General features: G+C 41.4%; 1 protein-coding gene across 2 annotated transcripts in view; it reads right to left on the bottom strand.

Annotated features, from left to right (window-relative positions):
* Window positions 1–1,660: 1,660 nt before the first annotated feature.
* The window catches only part of efl1 (elongation factor like GTPase 1), a 63,020-nt gene continuing 53,119 nt past the window's right edge, over window positions 1,661–11,561 (bottom strand). For both annotated transcript variants that reach the window (XM_013137774.4, XM_029114064.2), the window contains exons 22-23: window positions 11,071–11,255; window positions 1,661–2,433 (exon numbers count right to left, since the gene is read on the bottom strand). In XM_013137774.4, coding sequence (XP_012993228.3) covers window positions 2,245–2,433; window positions 11,071–11,255 — 374 coding nt within the window. In that variant the 3' untranslated portion in view covers window positions 1,661–2,244. The remainder of the gene's footprint in view (window positions 2,434–11,070; window positions 11,256–11,561) is intronic.

Below are 11,561 nucleotides of genomic sequence, written 5' to 3'. Positions count from 1 at the left end.
AGTAATATTCAAATTTTCTGAGATACTGAATTTGGAATTTGTCAGTTATAATCATCACAATTAAAAGAAATAAACATTTGAAATATATCAGTCTGTGTGGAATTAATGTATACATTATACAAGTTTCACTTTTTGAATGGAATTACTGAAATAGATCAACTTTTTGATGATATTCGAATTTTACGAACCTGTATATAAAGTATTTCACAGAGGGGTGTCCGGTAGAGTGGGGTACCACCTTTGCCTAACAGTGACTGAACCAGTGAACAAGATTTGACTATGGTGTAGCACAACATAGTCACATTTCATCAAATAAAACATAATTCCCCAATAACAAAATGGTGGCTAGTGAAAATGTTGAGTGGCTATTAACTTTGGAAAACCACTAGCCACAGTGGCTGGTGAGCAAAATAGTTTATGTCAAGTGCTGGTTCCAGCTTATGTTAATAAATTAGTTATGTATTTTGCTGTAATTAGTTTCTTCCTCAAGTGGGGATGAGGACGCATTTTTTGCGACAGGGAAGGGAATTTGATTAAATTTGTCATTTTGTTTGTCCGCATTGTTCCACAGAAGAATATAAGTTCAACAATGTTTGTTTATCCAGAGTTCATAAAAGTTATCTGACTTCTCAGACCTCTGGTATATGACTAGCAGTCTTTGTTTCTGGGCTATTTTGCCAAGGTTGACAGGTCTGGGTCCTGGGACTCGCGAGTGAGGACTCATTAAAAATACATCCCCACCGATCATACTGCTGGCCAACTGCCGCTCATTGAAATCTGTTTTCAATCTCCTCCAACTTTATGTAACTTTATTAGTTTAACAGAAGGGGATTTTTATACAGTAGATTCTGGCAGCGGACACGTATGCATGCATGAGAACATGCAGGGACACACATTCAGATAGACTCAACCACACCTAACTCATGTTTCAAAAAGGGTGTAATTCAATCACTGTCTAAAGCCTTAGCTTTAGACAGTGCTCAGTAGCTTCAGAAATATTGCCTGGACAGCCCCCCCACCAACATGTCCAATGTCTCACGGACGGACACACACACACACACACACACACACACACACACACACACACACACACACACACACACACACACACACACACACACACACCTGGACATGAGGCAATGTTACACATGCATTCTCCGATGTTAGCTCCAAGCCAACCCCCTGACAACCTCTTAAGGTTGTGTGGCTAATTGCTATGCTGATTCACAGCAGAAGGAATGCAGCACATGTCCCTAAACTTCACACAAACACACCCAAATGGAAAATCGGCCCTGAACAAACTGAAGTTTTCTTGCTTGTTAGGCCGCATCCAGACGGTTCAATTGAAATCAACCCAACGTGTTTCGAACTGATTCATTTTTGTCAGTGGTGTCATGAGCGTGCTAATTGGCAAATGTGTTCTTCAGCCTGTCCAGCAGATCAAGACATTGATTTCACTACTATCGGTGATTTGAACAGGCAACTAACTGCCTGTGTGGACAGGTTACTGCCTCACTAAATAATAATAATTTAACTGACTCTTGCTCAGTTAAAGGGGAAGAATGGATTTTATTATTGAAAAATGACACTCCCAAAAACTGCAATTCAAGAAGGAACCACATCACCCGTGATCAATGAAACAAAAAAGACAGGTGGTTGGATTTATTGCTTTCTGCAAAATATCAACATTTTATTTGGTCTCTTGTACACATTAAATGTACCCATAGCTCTCAACATAGCATATCAACAGGATGACAGCTCTCTAGTGTGGCCTTCAAATAATTAAAATACTTTCATTTTTCAACATACTCGGCGTTGTTTTCAAATTAAACACCGTTCTAGGGGGAGAGGGGGGCACGCTAGGTAATGCAATTGAGTTGGGCTGATAGCAGAAATTAATTCAAGCCACATCACTTAACAGCAAAACTGGATTTCAAAGGGAACACTCATCAATTATGCATAGCAGAAAGGGATTCTCCCGAGCAAACACCCAGCTGCATCTCCTGCTATGAAAACACACAGGGCCGGCTTCCCAGACACAGATTAAGCAATTCTGACTGAAAAGCATTCTCTATGGAGAATCTCTGGGAAACTGCTTCATAATGTAGAAGCCGCAGTGGCTCGTTTTGGGTGACAGTTAAAGGGGCCGATGTGGGTGGAGCAAAGGGAGACAGTATTCACTGGAGGCTCTTCATGGTGTCTCAGGTGTGTTGTTGGCTGGAGTCAATCAGCAAGCACACACGTCTATTTGTTCTTCCCGAGTGTTCTCTGTTTCTCACCGTGCTCAACAATCTTCTCCTCAACGTAGAGTCCTTTGCGTCGGCGGACAGCGTTCATATATTTCAGGGCCTGATTGGCTGAATCTGCCTTCTCTCCGAAGTGGAGGTACTCCTCCTCTGTGGTAGGGACCCAGAAGGGATCACTGCCGATCACCTGGTAAAGGGGGAGGGAGGGAGGTAAAATGAGAGAGAAAATATTTTAGAACTAATACCATTTGACCAGGTACTGTTTAAAAATGTTTTAGAACTAATACCATTTGACCAGGTACTGTTTAAAAATGTTTTAGAACTAATACCATTTGACCAGGTACTGTTTAAACATGTTTTAGAACTAATACAATTTGACCAGGTACTGTTTAAACATGTTTTAGAACTAGTACCATTTGACCAGGTACTGTTTAAACATGTTTTAGAACTAGTACCATTTGACCAGGTACTGTTTAAACATGTTTTAGAACTAATACCATTTGACCAGGTACTGTTTAAAAATGTGTTAGAACTAATACCATTTGACCAGGTACTGTTTAAACTTGTTTTAGAACTAATACCATTTGACCAGGTACTGTTTAAAAATGTGTCTAAATATTCAAAGGATAAAAATATTCACAAGGTAAGGCTTGTAACGAGTGTCAGATCTGACTTATGATCTAGGACCAGGTCATCCCTGTGACCCAGTCCATATAATTGTATTCATTATGACCATGAAGGCAAAACTGACCCTAGATCAGCACTGAAGTTCTTACAATTTCTGCCCCTCTCCCATGATGGGTATTTTTGTGAAGAACCCCGAGTGTCTCCCAGCTCAGCTGTGGAAGACTGCAACTTTAGAGTTGCCATAAGGGTCTTTACAGTTATGCCATATTCTCTCAGTTTCCTAATAATGGACTTTTTACTGTGCTCCAGCAGACATTCACTGCCATAGAAATGTTCCTATATCCTGCCCCTGAATGGTGCTATTAAAGAAGATTATTTGATTAGGTTTGAATGTTCTCTTATCTTCATGATACAGGTTCTGTTATGAATTGGTACCAATCAACTGTGGAGCCTTTCAGAGACAGGTGTTTTTAATCTGAAATCATGTGAAACACTTTAATTGCACACAGGTGGACTCCATTCAGCATCAAGTGACCTCAAAGACAATTGGTTGTTTTATATATGTCTATTTTAACAGTGAATAATTAAACTTTTTTTTTTAATAATCTATTTTATGTGACACTTTAACATTAGAGTTTGTTGTGTTGATCAGAGGCAAAAACTCAATTTAGATCCATCTTGATTTCATGCCGTAACAATAAAATCTAGAAAAATACACACACTGAATTATGGCCCCTGAGCTCTCTCACAGGCTTCCCCTCTCTATCTCCCTCTCTCACCCTCACCCTCTCTCCTTCTCACCTTCCATCTCTCTCACAGACCTCTGAAGACTACTCTATAACCTCCTCCATAGTGTAGTCTTCAGTGGTCTTCCATTGCAGTCAGTCACACAGGCATCAAGCTGATTCTGTCCAACAATGACAGAGATGAAGACAGTGTGTGTGTGTGTGTGTGTGTGTGTGCGCGCATGCTTGTTGGTTATGGGCATCCTGCTGTGTCGATTTGGGAATGCTTTCTGCTGCTTCAGACACACACACAATGAGTGGATCAGAGTGTCTGTGCGTCTCGGCACCTGGTCGTTCGGCCCAAGAGCGACCGTCTCTGGTTTCATTCAGCAGATGGTAGATGAGTACCAACAACGATTATCAAACAGACACGCGTGAGCTGGGTGTGCGCCAGGCACAATGGGATCCAGTAGGGGGACTGGTGTGTATGTAGAGGAGTGGCTGTTGGGCCCGGTCTGGAACGGGTCGATATACCAACAGGGGGGCGGACAAACATAAGAACACATGATGTATACAAGCGCACACACACACACACACACACATCTTTGATTTAATCTCCAACCATCGGCCCCTGCTGAGTACCTTGTCTTGGGTTACTTGTCTTTCCAGGGGCCTTTGTCTCACTGCCCTATGTGTTTGTGTGAGTGTGTTTGTGTGAGTGTGTGTGTGCTCACGCTCATGAGAAAGGAAGCTTTTGTTACTGCTCTCAATGACGTGTGTCAGTAAGCCTTAATAAGGGGAACAGTGACAGCCACTTTACATGAGTCTGAATAAATGCAAGACAGTAGTCCCCCTCACCCCCCCCCCCCCCATCACACACACACAGAACCTTACGGCAGATGCCATGCTCACACAAAGGATTTCCCCTTCACAGTAGCTTCTTTCTCATGCTAATCTAATGTAGCGCAAGTCCAAAACATTACAACAACAGTACAACTGTCCCAGATGTGCCTCTGTCATTCAACACTTTATACAGCGGGGAGAACAAGTATTTGATACACTGCCGATTTTGCAGGTTTTCCTACATGTAGAGGTCTGTAATTTTTTATCATAGGTACACTTCAACTGTGAGAGACGGAATCTAAAACAAAAATCCAGAAAATCACATTGTATGATTTTTAAATAATTCATTTGCATTTTTTGCATGACATCAGTATTTGATCACCTACCAAGAATTCCGGCTCTCACAGACGTGTTAGTTTTTCTTTAAGAAGCCATCCTGTTCTCCACTCATTGCCTGTATTAACTGCACCTGTTTGAACTCGTTACCTGTATAAAAGACACCTGTCCACACCCTCAATCAAACAGACTCCAACCTCTCCACAATGGCCAAGACCAGAGAGCTGTGTAAGGACATCAGGGACAAAATTGTAGACCTGCACAAGACTGGGATGGGCTATTAGTAACACCATTAGTAACACATTACGCCGTCATGGATTAAAATCCTGCAGCGCACGCAAGGTCCCCCTGCTCAAGCCAGAGCATGTCCAGGCCCGTCTGAAGTTTGCCAATGACCATCTGGATGATCCAGAGGAGGAATGGGAGAAGGTCATGTGGTCTGATTAGACAAAAATCTAGCTTTTTGGTCTAAACTCCACTCGCCGTGTTTGGAGAAAGAAGAAGGATGAGTACAACCCCAAGACCCTCCAATCCGTGAAGCATGGAGGTGGAAACATACAGGACGACTGCACCGTATTGAGGGGAGGATGGATGGGGCCATGTATCGCGAGATCTTGGCCAACAACCTCCATTGAAGATGGGTTGTGGCTGGGTCTTCCAGCATGACAACGACCCGAAACACACAGCCAGGGCAACTAAGTAGTGGCTCCGTTAGAAGCATCTCAAGGTCCTGGAGTGGCCTAGCCAGTCTCCATACCTGAACCCAATAGAAAATCTTTGGAGGGAGCTGAAAGTCCGTATTGCCCATCGACAGCCCTGAAACCTGAAGGATCTGGAGAAGGTCTGTATGGAGGAATGGGCCAAAATCCCTGCTGCAGTGTGTGCAAACCTGGTCAGGAATTACAGGAAACGTATGATCTCTGTAATTGCAAACAAAGGTTTCTGTACCAAATATTAAGTTCTGCTTTTCTGATGTATCAAATACTTATGTCATGCAATAAAATGCAAATTAATTTCTTGAAAATCATACAATGTGATTTTCTGGATTTTTGTTTTAGATTCTGTCACTCACAGTTGAAGAGTACCTATGATAAACATTACAGACCTCTACATGCTTTGTAAGTGGGAAAACCTGCAAAATCGTCAGTTTCAAATACTTCTCCCCACTGTATGTTTAATAAGTCTATGGCAAATCAACAAACAACTGAACACCAACAGCTGAGCACACAGATATTTCCCATAGACTAGATGGGGGCAGTGTAGATGGAGTTCAGCCAGAGGCAGCATCAAGGGGAGTCTCAAACCTATTTGTCATTTGTACAGGATCTATGGAGTAAATACAGTTGGGTAAGAAATCATTTTCACTGTTGACAAAGATTTCAAAATACTACAGGAAATAATACAAATAGTGAGATAGATTTTGTACTTGTAATACATCAACGATTTATATAACTTTCGATTACAAGGTTTCTCCTACAAGGTTATAGACACCTCTATACATAACTGTGCTAGAATGATGGCACTGAGATTTTCTTTTAATATACTTTCTCTTCACATTTTCAGTACAAGCCACAGGTCTTCAATGGTTTTACATTCCAGAGACAGAGTTGGTAATTTAACCTCTTTCATGTTGTGGCAAAAAAGGATTTAGGATTATTGTCTTGCTGAAAGATCCACTTGTGGGTAAGTGTCAGCCTTCTGGCAGAGGCAAGCAGGTTTTTGTCAAAAAATACATCGGTAGATAAAGGGTAGAGTTCATGATGCTGTTAAGCCAAACAAGGAGCCCAGAACCAGTGGAACCAAAAATATCCCCATGACATCAAAGACCCAGCGCCATATTTCATAGTACATGCGTGGTTCTTTCCTGCTCATCCGTGCCAAACCCACCACTGGAGTGTGGCTAAATAGCTCCATTTTCATGTCGTCTGACAAAAGCACCAGTTCCAGTCCAAATGCCAATGTAAACTATAAGCGATTATATCCATTGGATGACATGAAAATTGAGCTCCGAGGCCATAAACCAGTGGTGGGTTTGGCGTGGAAATAAGAAATCCCTGAGCAGAAAGGAACCCCATACCTACTGTAAAATCAGGTGGTGGGTCTTTGATGATATGGAGATACTTTGCTTATCCTGCGGTCATGTCTGCATTTTCATTTTCTGTCTGTGTATGAAGTAACTGTTGTCATGATTGTCCATACATTAAGTAGGGTGAGTACAACCTGAAATGGGACACTGAGTATTGTTGAAATGAGACACATGCAAAGATTTCCACAAAAAAGTTCAAATGTATAATTTCCACAACACTATGTATGGAATAACTGTCTGTAGTCATGACTGTCTATGACTGGAATAACTGTCTGTAGTCATGACTGTCTATGACTGGAATAACTTTCTGTAGTCATGACTGTCTATGACTGGAATAACTGTCTGTAGGCATGACTGTCTATGACTGGAATAACTATCTGTAGGCATGACTGTCTATGACTGGAATAACTGTCTGTAGGCATGACTGTCTATGACTGGAATAACTGTCTGTAGTCATGACTGTCTATGACTGGAATAACTGTCTGTAGTCATGACTGTCTATGACTGGAATAACTGTCTGTAGTCATGACTGGAATAACTGTCTGTAGTCATGACTGTCTATGACTGGAATAACTGTCTGTAGGCATGACTGTCTATGACTGGAATAACTGTCTGTAGGCATGACTGTCTATGACTGGAATAACTGTCTGTAGGCATGACTGTCTATGACTGGATTAAGTGTCTGTTGACATTGCTATATATAGAGTATCCACATCTAAATAAAGGAGTTAGATTGAATAGGACAAACTCATTGTCACTGTCTACAGAGTAACTCCATTGTCATTGTCCACAGAGTAACTCCATTGTCATTGTCTACAGAGTAACTCCATTGTCATTGTCCACAGAGTAACTCCATTGTCATTGTCCACAGAGTAACTCCATTGTCATTGCTGTCCGTGGATTAACTCCTTATCTGTGGAACGGCTGCTGATAATGACTGAGTAATGGAAATGAAATAGGACAGCCATGTTTTAACGAGGCAAACAGACAAAAGGTGGAGGACAATGACTTGCTGGAGGGTGGGGTGGAGGTGGATGGGGGATAGCGGAGCACGCAGGGCTTTTTGGGAGCGTGTGTGGGGGTGTGAAGGTGTGTGCTTTTTTGTGTGTAATCTATGTAACTGTTGGTGTGTGTTTTTCTAGTGCAACAGGGGGAATGTAATACTGAGTGACAAAGGTTGTGTGTTTAAATGAACCTGCATAGCAGGCATGTGTGTAAGTGCGTGTGTGTGTGTGTGTGTGTGTGTGTGTAAGTGCGTGTGTGTGTTCTGCCTGCCGGTTCCGGTTCATCAGGTCAGAGCGTGTCACCAGGCTGTACATTCTCATTAGCAGCAGTAGGCATCTCTACCAACTAGATTAGTGGACCTAGAACAATAACCATTTAACAGACAAAGAACTAGCCACACTCACACATGCACACACGCACACAGTGAACTCCAGAAGCACTTGGACACTTTTGTTTAGGCTCTGTATTCCAGCACTTTGGATTTGAAATGATACATGACTATGGAATTCAAGTTCAGACGGTCAGCGAGTTAATTTTCATCAGATAAACCATTTAGAAATGAAAGCACATGTTTTCATACAAGAATGGGTAAGGCATAGGAAGTATTCTTTGGTCGACCAAGTCATTTACCATTGCTGCGGTCACCTGTCTTTTTGCTTGAATTTGGCACAGCTAATGTTTTGGTTGTCATGTCTTTATGTTTCCATTCACCGGTATTAGACTCCAAATGCAAACCCAAAGTGTAGAATTTGACAGCTCTCTTCTGCATTCACTAACAATGCAAACAGAAAAAACTAAAAAGGTGTCACAATCCAAATACCTTTGCAGTACACTGTACGTCTGCCAAAGCATTTAGTAAATGTGAGAGAGCATTGGGGGATTTCTATGATATTTTATGTAGTGAATTCTGGAGTCATTGATAATAATGGTTAACCTGGTTAAATAACAGTAAAATAAATAAAACATAAAATTAATTAACACAAACATTTCTAAAGCCTAATAGATATAAAACTATTTTTAAAATAAGGATTTGGTGGTGTTAATAAAGGCCTTGGGTATCAGTAAAATAAACCAAAAAAGAATGAATGACTTGTTGCTACTGTAGGTTATCTAAAGCTGTGTGAAACTAAATTCTTGTAGATCATAAGGCCAACTAAAGAATACAGCTCTTACATTTCCACTTCAGCTGAAATGTTAAATTACACAACAAGGGCTCACCACTCGGTGCACAACCAGCGGCAGCTGAGGAAACCTCCCAGCCCGGTCACTGACAGAAATGAGCCTGTGGTAGGCGGAGGGCAGGCGGGTAGGTCAGGTCTACTATGCCCAAAACCTCCAGCTATTTGAAGAGTTCAATTACCCGCTGAGGGCCTTACCATATGGCCACCGGAAACTATGAAATACTAAGGTCTAAGGTCATGCCATCAAGCCACCTTTGAACTATGAAATAAATAAACCCAGTAAACTGAATTCCCATTCTAAACTGACACAGTAAATAGATCTTCATTTTTATATCCACAGATCAATCCCATTGTTATTCTATATGCTAGCTACTCATTTGTAAATCATTCAAGTGCAGTGTCTACATGTCTTTCTACCACTAGCAACACTGTTAAAAACCATTATCATTTTGACTGTGTAATAAGTGAATAAAAGGGATTCAGAAAAACACCCCTCACATTTTTTTAAATATTTGCTACAATGTAAAGTAGTGAGTGTACAATGTAAAGTAGTGAGTACACCCCTAAGTGAAAATGTTCAAAGTGTCAATATTTTGTGTGGCCACCATTATTTTGCAGCACTGCCTTAACCCTCTTGGGCATGGAGTTCACCAGAGCTTCACAGGTCGCCACTGGAGTCCTCTTCCACTCCTCCATGATGCTTTCTTGTGTATCATCTTTAGAAAGGTCTTCCTTCTGGGACGACAGCCATGCAGACCAATTTGATGCAGTGTGGGGCGTATGGTCTGAGCACTGACCGGCTGACCCCCCCACCCCTTCAACCTCTGTAGCAATGTTGTGCACTCAACTTCTTTGCCATGAGGTGCCATGTTGAACTTGCAGTGACCAGTATGAGGGAGTGTGAGAGTGATAACACCAAATTGAACACACCTGCTCCCCATTCACACCTGAGACCTTGTAACACTAACAAGTCACATGACACCGGGGAGGGAAAATGGCTAATTGGGCCCAATTTGGACATTTTCACTTAGGGGTGTAATCACTTTTGTTGCCAGCGGTTTAGACATTAATGGCCGTGTGTTGAGTTATTTTGAGGGCACAGCAAATGTACACTGTTATACAAGCACTCATTACTTTGCATTGCCATTTCTTCAGTGTTGTCACATGAAAAGATATAATCAAATATTTACAAAAATACGAGATACTGTACATATACACATATACATACACATGTACACATACATACATATATACATATACACACATATATATATATATATATACATAAATACATATACACACATACATATATATACATACATATATACATATACATACATACATATATATATATACATAAATACATATACACACATACATATATATACATATATACATATACATACACATATACATACATATACACACACACACACACACACACACACACACACATATATGTATACACATATATAAGTTGAAAAGGAAAGAGTTTTGAGTATAGAACAGAAGTGTTCAATTTTCAGTGGTCTCCTAATTTTAACCCTCCTGTTCCTCACTCAAAACCTTCCTTTTCGACTTCATTGGAAAGGAAAGAAAAAGGTGCAGTGGTCTCTTAATATATAAATATACAGCTCGGAAAAAAATTAAAAGTACAGCAAATTTACAGCAATGTCTCCAGCGGTTGAGGTGGGTCTAGGTAGGAGTCTTCATTGTTGGAGTCTGAATCACGTATCCGTTGAAATCAAAGCCTGAGCCCTGGACTTGAATAGTGCAACAACCGAGTGCATTTAATTAACAACAGCTCACACTGAAAGCACTGTGTTAAGACTGATTGAGCTGCAGTCTAAACACAACAACTGGCGTTCCCTGGGGATAGATGGCCTGACCCGGTTCCCCAAATTATCCTTGCCAGATTGTGTAGAGTGTGTCTGGTGTGTGTTAGTGTGTGTATTCTGCTCCCCTGACGGGTCTGTTTGTATACGAGTGCCTGCATGTCTCAGAGTGTGTGTGTGTCTCACCTCCCAGTGGCTGAAGACCAGTTGGGGACTAGCCAATCCGCTGGTCCTCTTGCGTATCTCATCAGCAAATCCGAAGCTTTCAGCCACAGGAAGAACTGCCTTGATGATGAACATGTCTGTCCCCTCCTTCATCTCCTCTTGTAACACCCGGCCCTCTCTTTTCCCCAGGACCCCGTACACACGACCTGCAATCACACACATCAGCAAACACCCACACCGCAGTTAGCCACAGACAGGCACAACTCATTCTGTTAAAGTGGCTTTACATGTGTAGCTGGTAGTCTGACCTGCTGAATAGAAAGTATCCTGAATGTGACAGACATATACAGTTAGGTCCAGAAATATTTGGACACTGACACAATTTTCATAATTTTGGCTCTGTATGCCACCACAATGGATTTGATATGAAGCAACCGAGATGCAATTGAAGTGCAGACTTTCAGCTTTAATTCAAGGGGTTGAACAAAAATATTGTATAAAAGGTTTAGGAA

This window comes from Esox lucius, chromosome 2 (assembly GCF_011004845.1).
Source record: "Esox lucius isolate fEsoLuc1 chromosome 2, fEsoLuc1.pri, whole genome shotgun sequence".
Lineage (NCBI taxonomy): Eukaryota > Metazoa > Chordata > Actinopteri > Esociformes > Esocidae > Esox > Esox lucius.
Note: the sequence above shows the minus strand (reverse complement) of the source record. Positions and strands in the feature narration are given on the sequence as shown.